The sequence below is a fragment of the Athene noctua genome, chromosome 21, assembly GCF_965140245.1.
Source record: "Athene noctua chromosome 21, bAthNoc1.hap1.1, whole genome shotgun sequence".
Taxonomy (NCBI): Eukaryota; Metazoa; Chordata; class Aves; order Strigiformes; family Strigidae; genus Athene; species Athene noctua.
This window is the reverse complement of record NC_134057.1, coordinates 8,788,792-8,809,703: the sequence shown is the minus strand read 5'-3', so window position 1 is coordinate 8,809,703 and position 20,912 is coordinate 8,788,792. Positions and strand designations below refer to the sequence as shown.

Below are 20,912 nucleotides of genomic sequence, written 5' to 3'. Positions count from 1 at the left end.
TCAGGAAAGACCTCAGCCTCACGCAGCATTCCCCCCGGTCTTGCCAACCTTGGGCCTTGGATTAAACAAGCAAAAAGCTGACACACACACACACACACGCAGAGCTAGCCTGCAGCTAGAGAGTATCCAGGTTTGCAGGGGCTCTCTCTTCATTGGCTTGTTTGGTGTTCAGGTGTTGCAACTCTTTCCACCTCATCTTCCCCCATACCTCTTCTGTTATCCCTCCCCCATGCTTTTTCTTGCTCCCCGTTACTAAATTTTCTCCTTGCTATGTCCATTCCAAAAATGACGGAGCAAAGATGACGCTGCTGTCACATTTTTTCTTTTTTCATCAGGTCTATCTCGTTGAAAGATCTACTACTAAGCTCTCCACAGCAGGTTCAACTTACTAAACTGTAGTTGTGCAACAAGAAATGCCCCCAGTACTGCCAGACTGCAGGCGACTTGCTCCGAAACACTCATCTGTGGGCTTCTGTGAGCACAACTCCAACATCGGTCTAAAGATTATGAACTTGCATAACCAAGTCAGCATTTCTTTTCATGGTTTCAACAGTCATATTTATTCCTTGGTTTAAAAGGGTTTGGTTCAACAGTTTTATAAACAGACTTCACAAAATGTGCAATATTTATAAACATAATTCTCAGTTGCAGTGGTAGTAAGAATCTTTACTTTCATCATAAAGTTCACTTCAGTCATGTAACACAAAGTTGGGTTTCCCCCACCCCCCAGCCCCGTTCTCCCTCCCCCAGTTGGCACTTCATTGTAAATCAGAAAAACTTTAAAAAGACAAAAAGTTAATCTAAGCATGATGTTATAAGCACCTTGCCACAGTATTACATTCTAATAAGGCAATTTTTTTTTTTTTGTAAAGTCTGATTGTGCAACTTGGAGACCTATAAAAGGTGACAGAAATGCCAGCCTTCTCCTGTGAGGAATAGGCCTTCGTTTTTGCTTCAAAGGTTTCACCCCTTCATACCACCCCCCCTTAAAAAAAACAAAAACCAAAAAACAGTAGGGCTGATAATACAGCAGTATATACCCCTTACAGCATAAAAGGAAATTACAGTAGACAAAGGCTGAAAATACAGTGCATAGTAGACAAAATAAGACTGTTCTTAAAAATAAAATAAAACAGAAATAAAAGAAAAAGGAACTGAACAACAAGCAACAATGGATTTTTTTTTTTTTAGTGGGAAAGGATTTTTGGGCTTCATAAATAAGTGGAAAAATTACTAAAATACTTCACTATATAATATAAAAAAGCACAAAGTGTTTTCCGGTTGTCACCTAAGCACTAGATGCAACTTTGTAGGAGTAAGTATTTGGAGGCAGCTTTGAGCTCTGATTGGTACAGGCATTCCAGCAGGGTAACGCTGCCAAGAGCAGAAGAAATCCACCCAGTAAGACACAAAAGCCACTGAAATAGAACGCAGTGTCATACTCCTGCGTCCAGTCGTAAAACCAACCTGAGGGCAAAAATAAGAGAGAAGCGCATCAGTGAGGAGTTAAATGTAACACAGCACTGTAAGCTAGAGAAACATCAAGGAAAAAACCAAACCACCCAAAAGAGGCCAAATCTAAAATGCAGTTTGATGACTTGGACATGAAATGTGCTTCCATCAAAGCCAAAACCAGAACACAATCAGCTCGGCCAGCTTAAGCAAAACAGACTTTAATTTTTGTTGAAGATTTTGATTTCATCTCTTCATTGTTATTAGGACCAACTAGAACTACTTGCATGTAAATTAATTCTGCCTGGTCCTGACAAGCTCATGTTCATTTTATAGTATCTACCTTGACCTTACCTACAATTGGTGGTCCGAGGCTATTTCCAAGTCCAGCAAAGAACATCAATATCCCATATGCGTGAGTCAGCTTCTCAATTCCCACAGTCTTTGTCGTTACATATGGAAAAATTGACCAGTTCCCAGTCAGAAAACCCAAAATCCCAGAAAGCATCGCTAACGTAAGGTAACTTTTGGCAAATGGAATTGCAAACAAGGCCACTCCTGTCATTAGTAAGGTAGTTACATAGAGATATAAAGTGTTAACCCACTTAAAATCTGCCAGTATTCCTAAAGTAAGTTTGCCAACAGCAGTCATAATGCCTATAATAGAAATAAGGGGCACATGATAGTCATCTTCATTAATGCCTGCACTTCTTGCCACATCTTCCATGAGCAGCGAAGGAGGAAATCCACCAATATCAAAGAGCAAGATGGCAACAAAGAGAGCTGAAAATACTTTGTTCTTAAAAAGAACCATGGTTTCCTCCCAGTAGTTCAAATAGAGCTGCCACTTCCTTTTGGCGAGTTGCTTGCAGAAGTTTGTCTGTTCTACAACTTTCTTTTTGTAAGTGTCTTTCTCATTTACATTTATTGAGTTTAATACATTCTTACTTAAAATGCTATCCTGTTTGTAGTCAGGCATACTGTTCACACATTTTTCATCAACATAGCCCTTTTCAAGGATGCTTATATTTTCTTCAACAGTCTTTTCTTTTTCATGGTAAACAAAATATTGATCTGGGACTTTGTCTACACCCGTTTTTTCTGGTGGAGGAGAATCAGATGACTCCAGTGGTCTCATTAGGCTGCCACATGCTAATATATTTAGAGACAGTGCACCGACTATTAGCAGACAACCATCCAGTCCATACAGATCAATAAGCTCTCTTTGCAATGCTGCGTATATAAAGAGTCCAACACTTGAGCCTATAAAAGGAAAATAAGATCAGTTTAAACTGAGGAACTGAGAACATTCTTCAGCACAAGCAAACTTCTACATTTCAGCAGCTACAAATACACTGTCACAGGAATGGCAAGTCATTTGTGCTCCTCTCTCCCCAGTCTAATGAACTGGTAAGTTACCATCCCTCTTGAAGTTACAGTTTCTTTATCGAGTATCCACAAAATAAAAAAGCCTTTCAAAATATCTGAACAATCTATGACAATTAACACTAGCAGCCACTTTAGACACAAGTAGGATCAATACTGTATCCGATGAAAAACATCAAAGGACTATTAAGCCATCCTTCTGCCATGCGCTCACGTACATGTATCCCTTTAGGTACTGCTTTGAGTTAGCAGGGTTAGATTTTCAGACATCAACATTTTCCCCTTTCTCCCTCCTCGCTGCCACCTTCCTCCTCTAAGGCAGGAACAGACCAGGGGTTCACCAAGAGCCCTCCTAGAGACAACCCTCAGCTGCTTGGTGTTTAAGGAGGGGGCTCACATGCTGTGAGTTTACTCCAAAGACATTTCTGAAGCTCTGCAGGGCCAAACATGCGTTTGAGAAATGTGGCTATTCAGAAAAAAAACACTGAGTAGTTAGCAGTTACTATGAACACAAGCATTTGATGCGATTCCAGCAGTTTAAAGAAAAAGCTCTCGGTTGAAGTGAGCACAGATCCGTCGTAATTGATGGATCTCCACTCACAAATACAGAGCATTGTTTTTTCAAGTCAAGACAAACTTCAAATTAAAATGATTTGCTAAAGACTGTCTCTAGGTTATATTAAAGCAATTTACATACTTCAGTGCTAAACACAGGATAAAATAATAAAATCCAGACTTGTTTCAGCTTCCAGGTACTAAAAATAATCAGGGCTGAATAAAATCAGGCCTTAAGGCAAACTACCTGGAATTTCAATAAAAGCCACTGAAAATGATTCCAAGGAACATTTCTGCAGAAGTTCCCCTTTATCCCACTGGCATGGATCTGGCATTAGTATCTCACAGTACTGACTGTACTGACCAGGACTCTCTTCACTAACAGCCACTTGTGCAAACAGATCAGAAGAGAGACTCCATACAACACAGAAAGCAAGGCACGGGACAACAGCCTTCTTCAATAGTTCCCACTTGGTCCATTAATTTAGCAGTTCCTTGGTGTAAAGGATAACACCACATTACCCAAAGGCCCAGAGAAAGAATGAGGAAGACTGCTCAGGATCCTTCAAAGAATTTTCTTTGCATTATCAGAGGTTCATTTTTCTAGGATCCCTTCATCATACATGGACAAAAAAGCTGGGATGAGCCTTTGGAAGATTTAAGAATTTTGAATCCTTTTAGATTGGAAAGGAGAAAATATTAAAAATGTTAAGCTCAAACTTCAACTACTCCTTTAAGGGTACAGCTAATGTGAGGTTATGGTGACACGGCATGCATACCCTGCATCCCCAATCTCTTTCTCACCTCTGGTCTTGTATAAGAAAGAAGAGGGAGAAGAGACCTCTATGGAAAGTTTCCTCTCTTGTTACTCATGACATACAGCCTAAGCTACTCATGAGTCTGCTTTCATTTCAGTAAACATCCTTTTCTCATCTATATGGATAATCCACACCATACACCTGCAAGTGTAGTTAGTCTTTTATCTGAAGCCTGATTTTATCTGTTCTTTGCTACTGTTTTGATTTAAGTACGTCAGGAAATAAGTGAGAAAAATATAATCTCCTGCGTTTTATTGCCAGGGTAATGGTACAGAGTTGAAAAGTTAAGAGAGTACGACAATTAAAAGTCATACCTGTTGAAATCAGACCAAGAGCAAGGCCTCTGCGTTTGTCAAAATAGTGGCAAGTGATGGTAACTGTTGCGGTATACAAAAGGCCACACCCAAGCCCTTAAGAAAAAGAGGTAGAAGTAAAGTATGCAACATACCCTGGAAATTAATGCCCCCTTTTTTTTCCCCAGATGATACAGCAGCGTACTCTGGGCACAGGGGTACCTCACGCTGACGGGGCCATCAGGCTGCCTGCACTGTCCCACCGCCTCGCCTCGGCCGTCCTGCCTGCAGAGCCTGCGTGGAGCAGGCTGGGCTTGGGCAAGCTCCGTGCTACGTGGAAGGGTTGTTACATGGCTTTCAGTCCAGGAAACTGCAGAGCCACATCCACGGGGCACTGTGCCCGAGCCAGCATGCCGCTGGGTCCCTGATGGCCAGCCAGGCGCCCGGATTCCTGACACAGTTAATTCGATGAACCACCCAGAGCAGCCCCCGGCAGCGCGGAGGGGCAGGTCACCGCCTGCCAGGAGAACAGCACTTTCATCCCTCTAGCACAGCGGTTTCGGTTCAATCCAGTTATGGGGAGAACAACATCACTCCCTAATGATCTCTAATTTATCAAATTAGAATGAGTACATGACAAAATTCCAGAAGAGATGTTATTCCCTTAAGACTGGCGCTTCGTGCCTGCAGAAGACCTGCTTGATTCCACATCTTAGGTAAAACCTTAGCTTCTCCTTCTCTAACAATCGTGCTAACAGAGGACAAACTGTTTTAAAACCCTGATGAACACATGGATCGCTTTCATCTTTCACTACATGGTAACAGCCTGCCTGGGCAACACCCCTCCCCAAAGTATTCCTTGATAAAGCAACTTCCAGACCACCACTGCCTCTGTGAATCAGTTTCCCATTTCAGATTCATAAACCAAGACTCAAAATAATAAAGATTAAGTCTCTGTATGAAAGTGTTTCTTACCAACAACAATCCCATATGAAATATATAGAAAGTATATGTTAGGTGCAAAACTGCTCATCATGAGGCCCCCGGCCACCATAAAGCCACTGAAGATTGCTACTGGTCTCGCTCCAAAAGATGATACACATATACTGCAGACAGGACCTAGAGGAAAAGCAGGACAAACGTTTCTGGTAAATACCAGCACCAAGAACTTCTAAAAAAATATCAGCCTATGGAAATGTTTCCTACAATAATTATTTAAATATATAATTATATGAAACAACAATTCAGAGTACGCATTTTTACAGGATTCTTTAAAAGAGTTGGTTATAAAAACATACAAGATCAAGCTTGCAAGGTTTTTGTTCAAGGAGAATTTGACATTAAGACTGTGAAATGGTACCAGGGCTGGGAGGGAGAGAGCAAACAAAACATTTTTTAAACACAGGATGATACACACATACTGGAATATAACACTGTCGCTACACACCCAAAGTCTTGTAGAGAAGTTCTGAAAAGTGTCTTTATTTTTAGGTACCAAAACAAATTAGACCATCAGTCAGGCTTTAACCAAGCAGGTATTTTTTGACAGAGCCCAAAGGCTGTGTTTCAGAAAGTCAGTATCTGTATTCATCTTGATATGAGATTTATAAAACCGAAATGGAAAATAGTAACTACTGATCATAATCATGGTAAGAATGCCACCTGGTGCTTACATCGAGGAAATATCTGCTCAGATAAAGACAAAAGACTACTCTTCCCTGATTTTCTATGCGATTAAATATCTGCTAGCCATTTTTTTACCAAACAACTGTTTAACGCCTATCTTGGCTTCTACTGTAACACTACAGAAAATAAAAGGCATTTATTGAGAACGCCCAGAGCAATGTTCATGAAGTTCGGAAAAGGTTTCTCCCTCTCTTTACCCGCCCAATATTTCTTGGTTGGTTAGTTCTTCAAAACAAGAACAAAGTGCAAGCAAAATTCGCACTCTGCCTCTAGTCAGCCAGTCTTCTCCTCACAGAAGCTGTAGAACAAGCACTTATTTTCAGTTGTGTGACCTGGAATACACCTTTTAGTCTGAAGTAGCATGCAAGCTTGGAGCCCTGCATAAATAAGCAACCAGCAAGGGACTTGGCTTGCAAAAGACAATCTCTCATCTGAAACCCTGCAGTTCCAAACATTCACACAGAGACATATATTAGCCCCAAGATCCTAAACTCAGCAACTCTGAGATTAGAAGTCAGATACACAGATGAATGGCACTATTTAAAAGCCAACAACAAAAAAAACCCCCAAACCCTCACTGCCTTTGTATCTCAGTCTCAGTGATACAAAGACACTCCATGGCTGATACAATCTGCGAAAGCACTAACTTTGGAGTCTGCCATTTGTTAAGGTTGGTCCTCCCTGACTCACACATAACTGAGATTCCCTGCAGATGCGAGGTGAGCCCGGAGAGGTGATACGAGGTAAACAACAGTTGGAGCTGAGGATGGTGCTTGCCTAGGTTTGCAGACAGGAGCTAGCAGCTGGGAATGTAGGCATGGTTTTCCTGTGGTTACCAGCCATGGGACAAGCTGTTCTGGCAGGCAGGAGCACAGATTCGTTAGCAGGTGAAACGATCCTCAAAGGCAAGGCAGGTCAGAACTTTGGCCCTACATAAGAGCTATCGGGCTAGGGAACGTAAAGGGAAGCGAGTCTGAATTGGGGCTTACCCAGGCCAAGAGCCAGAGTTGAGGAAGAATCGAGAAAAATCTTCTGGGGAAGTAGGGTTTATTTGGATTTTCGAAACAATGAAAAGGGAAGATGAGAGTCTTTGCTGCTTCTCAAGAGTCAGCATGCTGTGGGAATGAACGCTGGCCAGAATAACTTGGGCAGAGTTACTTGCTGAGAACAAAAGCTGAGAGTGTTAGATTGTTGCTGATTCTTAGAATTAATTACTAGAACTGGCAAATTAAGATTGGTATGTTTCCTAAACCCATGGGATCTAAAAATAAACAAAGGATTGAATCTGTATTACATAAAAAAATTCTTCTACACTAAAAGAACATTAGGTAGTGATAACATAATTCAATTAAGCAGAGGAATTTGCACTCTTTCCATTCTTTTTTCCATCCAACCCACTACCTTGCTAAAACAAACAGTATTTCCCCTCCACCTGCTCTCTATACATTGACACAGCTGCTTTCAGAAGGTCTCTGTCCAGCCTGGGAGGGTGGTACCAGTACAGACTGCACCGATCGCTACTGGAGGGTCCAAGGTGAAGCCGGACCCTCTGATGCCAAGCCAGAACAAGGGAGACACAGGGCTGAAAAACATGTCTTCATAATCTGACAAGGACACTCTCCTCTGGAACACTATCAAAAGCATCACTGACAGGGTCCCAAGGAAATGCTCTTCCAAATTCTGCCACTTACAAAAAATAATCTCAAAGGAGAACAGAAAGTACAAAGAGATCTTTTTGCTCCGACATGGAAAACAACCTGCACAAAACTGAAGAACCTGCTCCAATAAGCTCAGTATTAATGTGTCATCTCACGCAGCAAGAGATCTGGCAGCTCAGCAATGGCCCTTTTTATAAGAAGGAGTGCCAGTATAAGTATTAAGATAGTTATTATAGGTCTCTGAGATGAGAAGAAAAACAGCTCCATCGTCCCCTTCACTCTAGGCCCTACTTTCACAGTCCCTTCATCATACTGCTGAAAAACAAAAGTCACAAAAGAAAACCCCCGTGACAGCCAGCATCTTTGTTCTTTTCCCTGCCTCCTTGCATTCCTTCTCTTTCTCTGTTTCCCAAAGAGCTGGCATTTTTTTTCCACCAGGCACAGTACCTTTGGTTATTACCATGGTATTTGCACAGGAGTTCACTGTACACAAACATGTTATTCTCTACAAGTAATTCAAGTACAATGGGTTCAAGGCAGTTAATTCTAGTCAAACGTCCAACTTTCCCAGAACGGGACTGAGGCTTGCTCTGTGAACTCCTGCCATGTGGATTTTGTTCAAAGTGGACATTCTGAAGAATGTAGGAGTCTACGTACAGCTGCATAGGAAACAGCTCTTCAGGCAGCGTAAGGGTTTTCATTAGCTGACTCTCTTTCAGAAAGATCCTTCCACTGATAATGTATTTCTCACCGTAACGTGAACAACATAAAAATAAAATCCCAGTGGCAAGCCTCAATACTAAGCACGGAAAATGGCTTTTAAGCCAGCATTTTGACAAGCATCTCCAGGGGTTAGCACTGGTATTAGAATAATATTTGAAGACTGATAAATATTTACCTCTTTTACAAATAAAATCTCTGGTGCTTTTTTCCTACCAAGATGTATCTTAAAACTAGATAGAACTCTATCAAAAAGAGATATAGGCTCAGTTTATAAGAACGGCAGCTAACTCTAGGAAGAAAGAAGCCACAGCCACTGCTCTTCTGCACATGAGCTGTCAAGGCTCGGCAGCCAGTACTACAATTATCAGGCTCTGCAGGGGAGCAGTTGAGAAGATGCCTAGACAAAATGGGAAGAGGCAGCAGAAAGAAAACGGGCTCTCACTGTAGATGTTCATGCAGAGAGACCAAAGAAAAACCACTTCTAGGAGGAATCATTTGTACATTGATATTTTAATTATAATTTTTTTTGAATAAAAGACTCTACCCTCAGTGAGATCCAGGCATGACAGTGAGTCCTCCCTGTGATGTGAAAACAAGCCATCTGCTGCTCACACAGAAACTATAACTACGACAGTCTTCTGACCTCCTGACAAGTACAAAGTTGTTTTCTTTAACGGACATCAAGAACTAACATTCCCTTCCTCAATCTTCTGACATGAAGAGAAAAATTCTGCGAACTAATATTCTCTTCCTCCACGCGCTCATCTCCTCACCTCATACACACACAAAACCTTTTGCTAAACAAACAATACTGGACAACTGAGTTATTTTTCTTATCGCCTGCATCAGTCTGACCCACCCTACTTGTGGACATCTGTCTGAGCCTGTTGAAACTGTAGAGCAGAAGCAATGCTCGTGGGCTGTACACAAAGCGTCACTGGACAGAAGACAAGAATATTTTTTGCATATTAAATGCATTGCTAAAACATGGTGATAATAAATACAATAATCTCCAAATGTTTGTATTTTGGATAAGAATATAGATCAGATAAAGCCTTTTTACACTGGGGAACAACCCACTTCCAACTGATTGAAAAGACTGTTCCTTTCTGATGAAGTTATTAAGTGAACTGGGCTCCTCTTTGTAGGAACGTCTGGGACACCCTCTCCCCTCCGCACAAACTTTGTATAACTTCCACAGTTTACAGCTGGGCCTACCTATGTGCGAGGGTTTTGTCCAAAAAATACGCAGATGCTGCAAAGGTTTTTTTTAGAGTTGTAAAATTATGGTTTGAAAACACTAAATTGAGCTTTTAGAATATTTAACACTGAATGCCTCAGACTAGCAGAAACACCTCATTCATTAATTTATCAAGACATGCCTTTCAAGGAAGAATCTTCCCTTTGTTCATTCTCCATTAAGAAAGGGGAGTGGGAATGGGAGACGTATTGCTGGTGTCTCCTGCTATGCCAAATACTGTGAAGCCAACTCTTACTATCAACAGCTGTGGTGCCGATTACAGGCGCCAAGGTCTTTGGTTTGCTTTTAACAAGTGTAACATGGATCAAATTTAATTTCAGGCTCCAAATGGATGTAAAATTAAGAACACCTGGGGCAGGAGAAACATACAGTCTTCAACAATGTAATGAATATCCTCCTCTGTCCTGTTTTAGTAGGGGAAACATGCTAAACTCTTTCAATCTCTTCCTCTGCAACAAGCCCTACACCATCCCTGGAGCCATGTGCCACATCTACTATAGCCTGCTCAGCATTATGACACCCCATATTGGAGAGGAGGTCTCACCAGTGCCCTGTACTGATGATTTTCTTTCACTCTTTTAGGCACATTTCTTCCAATCCGCTGTAAGGTCACATCACAGAAAGTTATAACCCAAGTCATCCTGCAAGGAAGAGATCAGTCAGGTCCCTGGGCCATTCCCGTTTCCAGCTGGTGGGCTGAGCAGTCCAGTTGGCCTTAGCAACACCGTCTGTGCTGCGAGCAAGAGGGCAGAAATCGAACACCAGGTGGCTAGGAAATTCATCTCAATAAACAAGGTGCTGTACTGGGTTTCTATGTCTCGAGTCTAAGTTTAGCTCTCGCACAAGTCAGAAGTAAACACTAGAAAGGACACCAATACAGCAAATGTGAAAGGACTCACCAGCACCAGCTACTTCAAAAAACGTTGAAGACTTCATGTACAGAGGGAAGGGGAGAAGACACACAGAACCTTTTCCTGTGCCAGCTGGCATGCATATAAGGACATTTTCTTCTTTTGATGAAATTACAGTACTAATACAGCAAAGTCACTGCAACTACCTTCCACTGTTACAGAAGCTAGCTAATGTGATTTCCAGTGCTATCAATGAGAAAAGTCTTCCTTAAGAAAACTGACACTATCTTATTTCCTGTATGTAGCTGCCGTTCTTTTTCCAGTCTGGCATCGACAGCTTTCAGAAAGGTGATGTTACGTTGGAGAGGGCTCACAGAAGAGTCATAATGACTCTCAAGAAAAGCCTTAATTAAAAGAGCAGAAGTTTCTTGTATCAATGGCAAAAGGACTGTATCAAAGTACAAGCTTAAAAGAAAATTTAGAAGCAATTTGATTGCAGTCTCTAGACATACACCACACACTCAGGGCCACTTCGAAATAAACCACTTCAAGGTAACATTATTAATCAGCTGAAAACTAAAACTAAGCAACCTGTATCATAAGATTACATACTTTTAAGGAGGGAATTAACTACTGAGAAAAGTTATAAAGAGACAGAGAATGCACTAAACAAATATGTTCTACATCAAATGAAAATTCCATCTTCTGCATGTAGCATGGATTGCTTTAAGATTACCAATACTTGAATATATGTCATTGGATAACTAGATCAAAGACTGAAAACCAAAATATAGGAGGAGAAAGGAAAGAACAACAAGAGTCAAGTTAGGAACAGTAAAAGGCAAGGGGACTAAACAGCTTTGGGGTAAAGCTGTCCTGTTACTAGGATTCGCACACGCAGTATTGCGGCTGAAATCAGCTTGCTTGGGGGGGATTGTTAAATTATTAAATTACAGATAATATCTTTTCACATACCTGAAAATATGCTAATTTAGAAAAATTCAACTGGCCTGATCACCTACTTAACATAGGCTACAACACACAATAGTCCCACCTGGCCTATAATGCTGGAACCTGCAACAGCAGAAATAAGAACAGAAGCAAGTTCTCTTTTCCTGTACTCATGACAAGGGCTTAACATTGCCATGTGCTAGATCAATGGTTTTGCACTGAAAACACTTATGTTCTTTACACTAGTGACTAGTCTGAAAAAGGCCTACTATGAAAACTGCATGAAAAATTGTAACTTGTCCAGAGCATTCTAGTTTTAGGTGGAGGTTATGATACTTAAAGTCTCTTCAACAAGTTTACTTTAAGTAGATTTATTATTAAGGTCAGATCCCAGCTTGATAACACAGTGGGATCTCCCATTTCAGGTAAAGCAGGAAGCATGTGTTTTGTTTTCAGCCCACTCTGATAACATCAGTGCAATCAAAAGGCCCTCACTGTACTTTTTTTTGAGGGCATTAAAATTAGGAATGATTATTAAGCCTCCAAATCCCAAACAGAAGTGCACTGACAAAGAATGTTCCTCCCAACCTGTCAAAATTTCAAGTAATTTAATCATTCCATACCAAAATCAATTACAATATCAGCTTTTATTTGTATTATTCAGTCACAGAAGTTTCTATTTGCTATACAGCATACTACTGACAATTGCTCACCGTGGCGAGACAGAGGGCACTAAGAAATCTGGAAACTAGCACGGTGTTGACACACTAGAAAGGGGCTGGGGCTGTGGTCAGAGGAGTGAGCCAGAGACTTCTAGCCTCCAGGGAGAGGGCTTTTCTTCACCCCTTCTCTTGCAATCCCCTTCTGCCTAGTTTTTCTTCAGTAACTGTCTTGTTTATCCTTTTCTCCCCACTTTATTCTCTCACTCAAGTTTCTTTAGGTCTTGCTCTGTTAATAGTAAGAGTTAATGCCCTTAAAACAGGAAAATTAAAAGGTATGATGGAAGAGCAGTCCACAGTCCTCTGCTCGCTCACACTCTGGGACTGAATACAGTTGTCTTGTGGTTAATGATCCACCTTCCTTTGCCCATCGCTGTTCTGCCTAGTGATATAAAACCCTAACACGAGTGTGACACCAGTATTTGGCCAGCTGTAGCCCCGTACAAAGCAGTGGTCTTGATTCAGCCTCTATCGCTATTTGAACATCAACTTTCTTTTAAGGAGAGATTTCCTCAGAATCCTGAGCTGCATTTTGTCCATTAAGCTACTACTAATTGCTTTTGCCTGTAGCAATTGCTCTGCTGACAGGCAATTTTTACCCAGATTCAGCAAAAAGATAATAGTTCCCATGGTGAATCTTTGAAAAGCAGAAGTTAGTGATATTACCCAGTGCAATACCTGTGCCTGACGTTAAAAAGAAAACCACAACAAAATGGGCCTATGGACTATCAAAGTGGTGTTTTATTTCCCTAAAACCCTGCTATTATTCTTCAAGTGGCAATGTTTTACTAAAAAAAGCTTGTTTTATTTAATGCCACTGTTATCCATAACTTTGCAAGCTTCAAAGGGAGTTTTTTCTCAGTGGAAAAGAGCCCTCACCCACCCTAACTGGTGGGTTTACTTCTAGAGCTGAAAAGTTAGTCACTGGTTTATTAATTGACCTTTTTTTTCTTAAAGCACTTGAACCATTTCAGACTAACAGTCTGCTCTGATTTTAAAGAGACTAATGCAAATGTTAGTCTTAGTTTAAAAAAAAAAATCTTACCGGCAAAATTACCATTCAGTTTCCCAGCGTTTGTTTTTTCTAGTTTATTCAAATACAGTAATTTTGAATTTTCTAAAGGTAATATTTTTATTGCTCTTTTACCGTTACATTGTTTTGGTTTACGTATAGCGGAACTATAAACGTATTCTTGCCTGTCTTGACCTAAACCAAAACTGTGGCATCCTCATTCTATCATTTTCAGCTGTCTTTACCTCCAAAAGCACACACAGATGAAAGCATCTATTAGAAGAAACATTCCAAGACAGATACTGCTTCTACACTTACTGGCAAGCAATCCGATTCCATTTGCTAGTGATCCAACCCAAGCAGTCTTGCCTTTCCCTTCTCCAAACACATCCAGCCATTCTAAATACAAGACTCCCACCGCCAGCGGTGATCCGTAACACAAGAACTGAGTAAAGAAGGAAACAACAACAATCACCCAGCCCCAGCCACCATCTGGTGGTTTCCGAAACACCATCTTCTCAGATGAGCGCGGATGTACAGGCAAGACCTGTGTAAACAAAAAGCAAACAGAACAGAGCATCAGAAATGTGACCGACCTCGATCTGCTAATACAAGTGAGCTGTACGGAGAGGCACACATTCAAGCAGAGGCTTATTTGAACCAATCTTCAAGAAATACATGCAATACAGCATACAGGCAACAAAAGTTAGTCACCATTTGGTACTTCTACCTCTTCTGCGTAACACAGGAACAGCACGGAAAGCATTAATAAGTCATACATACATCAGCACTGTACTACAGAAAGGAGGAACGTTTCATTTTCTGAGTGTTAAATAGGCCTCGTGAAGACCCCGGGCATTAATATCTGCCAGAGTTCAAGGAGAACACCACGCAGCTACCCACTGTTAAGACCTCAGATATCCTGAGTGAAGCACATAGGCTTGAAAAGCTATATGAGAAAAGCTACAAGTATAAAACAATCTCAACAAATAATTTAGGATTAAAAAAAAAATAAATCACAAGTATAAAAATATTAGTTAAGGTCTAAAAAGAATAATTAAAAAAAATAAATCTCTGTTGTAATCTCAGCAGAGTACCTTGCAGTTTAGCAAGGTGTTTGCCCCCAGACAGTGCACTCTGGGAAGGGCCGGCCAAGAGGAAGACTGACCTTCTGGAAATAGTAACAGTTCAGTACTCTGCTCTGTCAACAGGGTGATGTGTAGATGAGTGACGCATCCAAAAATCACTTTCTAAGCATTAGCAAGTGAAGTGAGTTTTAAAACTGTGTACAGGTGTGGCTTATACGCCAAGGCATGACAGTATTAAATACGCACACAAAAATCTCCTGTTACAGTGTCCACCCTCCGCACCGTTTGCACACAACACCCTTCCCCAAACTGGAAATTACTTCTTGCAGTCCGGAAGTACCACCTCACTCCTTTGCACAGCAAGATCCACCCCCCCGTGCATCTACGGCCTTAAATAACTTACTGTCCTCAGACCTTCTTCAAGACTTGTTTGTGAATGTAGGGACCGACACCTCTAAAACCTAGCAAAGAATTTTTTCTAAAAATTTGCTAAAAGCCTCCAATGAGGTTGTGAGTCCCTGTGCACACAACTAACCTGCCCTCCCTCTCTACAGGAGCGATCTGCCGAAGTGATGATCACAAAACCCATGTTCTGTTCCTGGCTCTGTCACTAACCAGACGTGTGATTCTCAACAATTTTATTTCCTTTATCCTGTAAGATAGAAAGATAAGATCTTACCCTGTTTTCTTTGTGAAATGTTCTCAAGGACCATCTTCATCCTGCAGCTCACACATTAAAGACTGCTGCAGTAACAGTTCTGCTCTGGGAGACCCCCAAGAGGCAAAGCAGAAAACCAAACGTGTCGCACTGCCTTTTGGATTTACAACCCAGAGGAGATGGACAAAAATTACTGCTGTATGAAAGCAACGGGGTAAACAAGTAGATAATAACAGAACGTCTATCCAAGCTCCTCGTACTCTTTGGTCAGGCAATTTTTAAGAACTTTCATGGAAGACTTACAAAAAAAATCTACAGTATAAAATTCTGAGGAATAATTACTAGAGAGACATGAAAAAGACCAGTTCTAGTTTACAGATGCACTTAAATATTACTTTGAAGGTAGATACTTACAGATGATGACAAAAAAGTCCTTCAGCTTCCTACAAATGTAACTTCATGTGGCGACTCTACCTGCAGGAAAAAAAGCAGCAAAGCAAGTTTTCAGCCAAACTATCACTGCAACAGTGAACGCAACTCTGAAAAACTGGTGCCTTCACATTAAATTTCTTCTTTTGAATATCTCTTCAGAAGAACTTCAGAAAAGTAATTAAGTTACCTTGGTGGAGAAATACTGAACCCTCCTCAATTAATTAACAGCTGACAGCAGCCTTGAGCCCCCAAAATAACAAAAATATTGTCTCCTAATGTAAAATGAACTTTGATATTCAAGGTCCTTTAAGAGTGATTTACAGTTTTAACATACTGAACAGTCCTTCAATGTACAGTATTCCCAGTTACAAATGCTACAAAGTTATATGTTTCAGTTATAAATGTCATCTCTGATTTATTTCTCCAAATGTCTGTTAAGCATTCCTGATTACATGAGATGCAAGGGCGACAGCTGGGATAGACAGAAACCGTATCACACAAAAACCTGCTTAGAGGTACTGGCCTATGCCAATAACCTTTATACAGAAGGAGATCCCCACATTTATACACAAAATATTTAAACTATCTGTATGTAGTCACCAAACAGGCTGACATATGCATCTCTCTGGACGGTCAGTAAGTATCACTTGGCTTGGTTTGTCCCTAACTGGAGTAAAAATGGTGGAAATAAGTAACAGCTTCAAGAAAAGACACTTTCACTGAGACAAAGCAAGGAAGTTTGCAGAAAACAACTAAAATAATGGAAATAAAACAGTGACTAAGGCCAACTCATATTTGTTTAAAAAGTAATGTTTAGAAAACAAACACATTTTAACTGTTATATCGATTTCCACTATATTGATGCCCTAAAATTTGGCACAGAGACAACTCTGAGTTCAGTTCCACTATTCTAAACATTTGATGAGGAGGAAGGGAGGGCAGGGCAGGAGAGCAAAAAAGTTTTCATGGTCTTAGGTCACGTAGTCTTTTCTTACAGAAAGACTAAAAAAACCCCAAACTGTGCATCAGTTCCCCATCTGCTGCAAGTCTGCACAGCTTTATTGACTTTAACCAATTGCTCCCAACTTATGGCATCAAGAGAGCAGACCTACATCCTGACGCCTCCTATTTTGCACTACAAATCTCTTTAGCATCTCTTAGCTGAATAATAGAATTTCAGGTAGCAAAACCATCTCTACTTTCTAAACACTTCAAGCCATTTACAATCTGCAATTATCAAGCAAAAAGTGAAAGCCACGGTCATTTTTCCCTCCAGAAATCATTCTCAAAGTGAAAACAGATAGACAAAGTCCCAGAGTTTGTTTTCAAAAGGCAGCATGACCTGGCTTTTCCCTCCCTTTCTTGCAGGTTGCTCCTTTGTCTCACACCGCTATGTGCCTACTACCTAAAATAAGGCGTATTTTGTAACTTCCCTGAAGGCACGAAGTCCTCCTGAAGAGAACACGTGAGCCGAGAGCCCTGTGTGAGGAGCCTGCTCCCCACAGCCCTCTGCCACAATACAGAGTGAAAGATGTCCCAGTCAACCAAGCTGCTGCTGGGACCGTGGGTATCAACACATCTTTTATCGGTACATTGTTTAATGCTTCCCTAAAAGTGACAAGTTGTAGCATAAAAAGCTTAGGAGCACGGACAAAGAGCTGAGAGTAGGAATTAAACCTTCGCTACTCTCAGCACTGCCTGCCTGGGGTCGAATCTGCGCATCAACACAGGGGGGATCGGGAAGGATCCAAAGTGCGTTTTTACTGTTTTCTGTCTGTGCAGATCAAGGACACGCACTGTACAGATAAAACACAGGATCGTCAAAAATAAAGCAGAAGCCTACACAGAAGACAGCACTCAATAGTTTTGTTTTCTTTTGGAACCAACCAGGAAGACTTGTGTGATCCTGGAAACAGGCGAACAACCAGGGGTTTAAGATTCAGGTGGGAACCATTTTACAAACCTCACCGTTAACAAAACCCAAGGACGTTGTTTCAGACTCCGGGAAACCTAGTTACATCAAAAATACTGAAATGGAGAAATCAAGCATGAAGAATTAAACAGTAACTTGAAGTTTGGTCAGAAAAAGCTTTTCAGTAAGTTGTACTCACTGCGAATAAGAATCAGAGGAAGAGAGCTGCTTGATGAAAGCCTTTACCAACAACAACAAAAAGAAACCCTAGAGAATGAACTGAACAACAACAGTTCTAATGTGGAAAAAGAGAGGTGTCTGGCTGCAACTATTTTCTTTTATTTAAGCAGCTTTATGAAAATATTGAACCCTTTCTATAAATCTTAAAATTTGGCTTCTAGATGACAGAGGAGCACAAATAATAACTGGTCTGAAGCACACATGTGCGACCGAAATGTTAGCCCTCAGCACAGAAACTTGTATTAATTTGTGGCAAAGGGAATCTTGAGAAAGACAGTAGCAATACGCTTGTTTCCAGCTTGTTATTTGTGCAAGCAGAGCCCGGGTAAGTGTGTTGCCTTCCCCGAGCAGCACATGGCTGCAAAGAAAGCCGATGTCAGCAGAAATCACTCTGTGATTAACACTCAGCTATTCCAGTTTTGCAAGGGACTGGTACAAATTAAGATGGTACCAGCCAGAACAGTAACATCCCTCATTTTAAGCTGAATTAGATTTCATGTAAATTTCTATTTATTTTCAAGCAACATTCCTGCAATTATCATATGCAGCTCCTTAGCTTGTGAGGAACACCTAGAGTGTCAGAGCAGCAGTGGTGCGGTTGTCGTTTCTAACGTCCTCATTGTATCCAAACACCTGCGTGTGCACTGACACAACAGCGCAAGCACTGGATTAAAAAAAAGATGCACCCCGTGCTCTGATGACATCAGATTTTAACCAATGTTCTAACTACAGTAGTTCCCACGTTAAATATTTAAGTTCTTTCCCACTGAATGCACGTATTTCCCTCTCAGTTCTCAGCATTCAAATCTACCTATTCCTCACGCTCCTCTACTTCTCCTTTTATAAGCTGCACACAAGAGGCTCATCGACATATTTTCTTCCATTTCTGCCCGATGAGGGAAGAAACGTGGAGTCTAAAACAAAACTTACCGACGGCGCAACAACGTTTTCCCACTGTGCAAAATAAGTTCACATAAAGAAGCATCAGCCAGGGCAGCACATAAACCAGCCAGCCTTGCACAAATCTGTCAGCTCAGCAGAACCAGTCCTACCTGTTCGCAGAGCCTCACTGCCCCAGAGGGGATGGAAACCCCCCTCCGCAAGCGTAACTGCCTGTCAGACACCCGCACGCATCCACGCAGGCAGATGTCAGCCGGCGCTGCCGCAACCCCCCAGCCAAGTTGTTTCACCCGAGGAGAACTCCTCTGCGACCGCGCCGCAGCCTGCGCGGGCGAGCTCCCCGCGGCCCTCCGCGGGGCTGGCGGAGCTCTTATAGCCCCCGGCTGGCCTCGCCTCGCCTCTCCCCACGCCCCCGCTCCAAAGGGCCGCGATACTCGTCGCCGCCTTCCGCCCCGTGCGGAGGGCAGCGCCCCGCACCGCGAGGTGTGAGGACAGGCCGCCCTCGCCCGCACGACGCCACGCACGTGGCCAGGCAGGGACACGCCGCAAGGTCCCGCTCCGGGGGTGCCGCGGCGGGCACGCACCCCTGCCGAGGGGTGCCGAGGGGTGCCCGGTGCCGAGCGCGGACGCCGCCACAGCGCTGGGTGCCCGCTGGACGCCAGCGGACGCCCAGGAGGGACCAACACCCCGGGGCGCTCCCAGCGGGCACCCGCGGGCGGACGTCGATGGGCGCCGCAAGGGACGCGGGCACCCCGGCGGGCGGCCACCGCGGCGGGCACCCACCGGGCACCGATGGCGGGTGCCGAGGCAGCTCCTCCCCCGGAGCGCGGGCGCCGCGAGAGCCCCTGCAGAGCCCCCTCAGGCCGGCCCGGCCCCCCCCGCACCCGCACCCGGGGCTGGAACAGCCCCACGGGGCCTCCCGAGCCGAGCCCAGCCTTGGCGGCTCCGGGGGGGGACCCGCCTGGCCGCCCCCCTCACCCGCAGCCCCCCTCGGCGCGCCCGGAGCCCGGGTCCCCCCGAGGCGGCGCCGTCCCCGTTACCTGCGCCCCGCGCCGGCAGCAGCGGGCGGCCCGTGGGGCGGGGGGGGGCAGGAGCCGCCCCCGGCGGGCCGGGGCAGCCCCGCATCCCCGGCGCGGCGCGGCGGGGCGGGGCGCGGCCGGTGCCGGCACGAACCGGTTGTAACTCGGACGGGGGGGAGGAGCCGCCGGGGGCCGCCGCCGCCTCCAGCCCCGGGGCGGGGTGGCTGCCCGGCCCGGCCCCCGCCCCTCGGGGCAGGCGTGGGGCGGCCTCACCTCCACCGCCGCCGCCTCCTTCCCCCCGCTCCGCGGGCAGACGCGGCCTCGCCGCCTCCCTCCGCCCCGCTCCCGCCGGGGAGAGGCGGACACCGGTCCCCGGCCCAGGGTCGCCCCCGGCGCAGGAGCCGCCCTCGCTACCCCCCCCCCCGGCGCGCCCGCGGCTCTCACCGTGGCGTCCGGTCCTGCGCCCGCCCTGCGGCACCGGGAGCCCCCCGGCGCCATCCCCCGCTGCCTCCGCTCAGTCCCGGGGGGCAGGCGCGCAGCTCCCCCGGGCATCCCGCAGCGCCTCGGCACCCGCTCGGGTGCCAGCGGCAGCGCGGCCGCGGCGGGACGGGGAAGGGCGCTGCCGCCCCGCCACCATCGCGGCCCTCAGGCCGCAAACTCGCGCCGAGAGGGCGATGGAGGCAGCGGCCGGGAGCGCTGCCGGCCCAGCCCGGCCCCGGCGCCGCGCCCTCCCGCGGGAGCGCAGCCGCTGCCCCCGATCGGAGGCAGCCGCGTTAGAGCCCCAGCCCGGAGCAGCGCCCTTACACACACGACAGGGCAGCTGTCAGCCCCCCCCGGCTCTGCCGCCTGCACCTTTCACCCCCCGGACCGCAAAATCTGTCGGAACACTCAGCAGCTCGCGGGCTCTACCCCTGGGCGCGCTCAGCGCCGCCGCGATCTCTGCCCAGTGAGCTCAGCTCGGGCACCCACACAGACTGCAGGTGGAAACACAAACATTCCCAGAGTTGAGTGAAATTCCAAGAGCTGAAATATTCCTAGAGCTGAAATTCTGAAGCAATCTCAGATATTTAGAGCCTGCGCAGTTCCTACAGATACGACATAACTTCCCTTTCAGACCTGCATTCCGGATTTACTCCTCAGCGTAATATTTACAAAGGTTCATGAAATTCATGTATCTAGTAAAGTGCCTAGATCCACCTCGCAGTGTCCAGGTAAATATTACAATTAGTACTTGCTACTGGAAGGACTGGCAGCTCTGAAGTGAGAAGGCCTCAGCTGGCACATGGTTCAGTTCGGGG

The 20,912-nt window shown here is 44.5% G+C and overlaps 1 protein-coding gene across 3 annotated transcripts; it reads right to left on the bottom strand.

Annotated features, from left to right (window-relative positions):
• Positions 1–261: 261 nt before the first annotated feature.
• SLC16A9 (solute carrier family 16 member 9) lies at positions 262–19,742 on the bottom strand. 3 transcript variants are annotated; one of them, XM_074924283.1, is made up of 8 exons: positions 19,636–19,742; positions 15,526–15,585; positions 14,989–15,105; positions 13,684–13,912; positions 5,480–5,623; positions 4,526–4,621; positions 1,807–2,715; positions 262–1,467 (listed from the first exon to the last, which is right to left on the bottom strand). In XM_074924283.1, exons 3-8 carry the CDS (start codon positions 15,040–15,042, stop codon positions 1,289–1,291), a joined length of 1,611 nt encoding a protein of 536 aa, XP_074780384.1. In that variant the 5' UTR covers positions 15,043–15,105; positions 15,526–15,585; positions 19,636–19,742; the 3' UTR covers positions 262–1,288. The 3 variants fall into 3 exon arrangements, with proteins under 3 accessions (XP_074780384.1, XP_074780385.1, XP_074780386.1); XM_074924284.1 differs by lacking the exon at positions 19,636–19,742 and adding an exon at positions 18,748–18,970; XM_074924285.1 differs by lacking the exon at positions 14,989–15,105.
• Positions 19,743–20,912: the final 1,170 nt, after the last annotated feature.

Bases quoted from the DNA above. Each gene is read 5' to 3' on its own strand.
- SLC16A9 (XM_074924283.1), bottom strand. From the start codon at position 15,042: ATGGGTTTTGTGATCATCACTTCGGCAGATCGCTCCTGTAGAGAGGGA. The intron at 5,624-13,683 runs GTAAGTGTAGAA...CTTTTCCTCTAG, and splicing joins TGGAATCGGATTGCTTGCCA to GTCCTGTCTGCAGTATATGT. The intron at 2,716-4,525 runs GTATGACTTTTA...TTCCTTTTATAG, and splicing joins TCTTGGTCTGATTTCAACAG to GCTCAAGTGTTGGACTCTTT.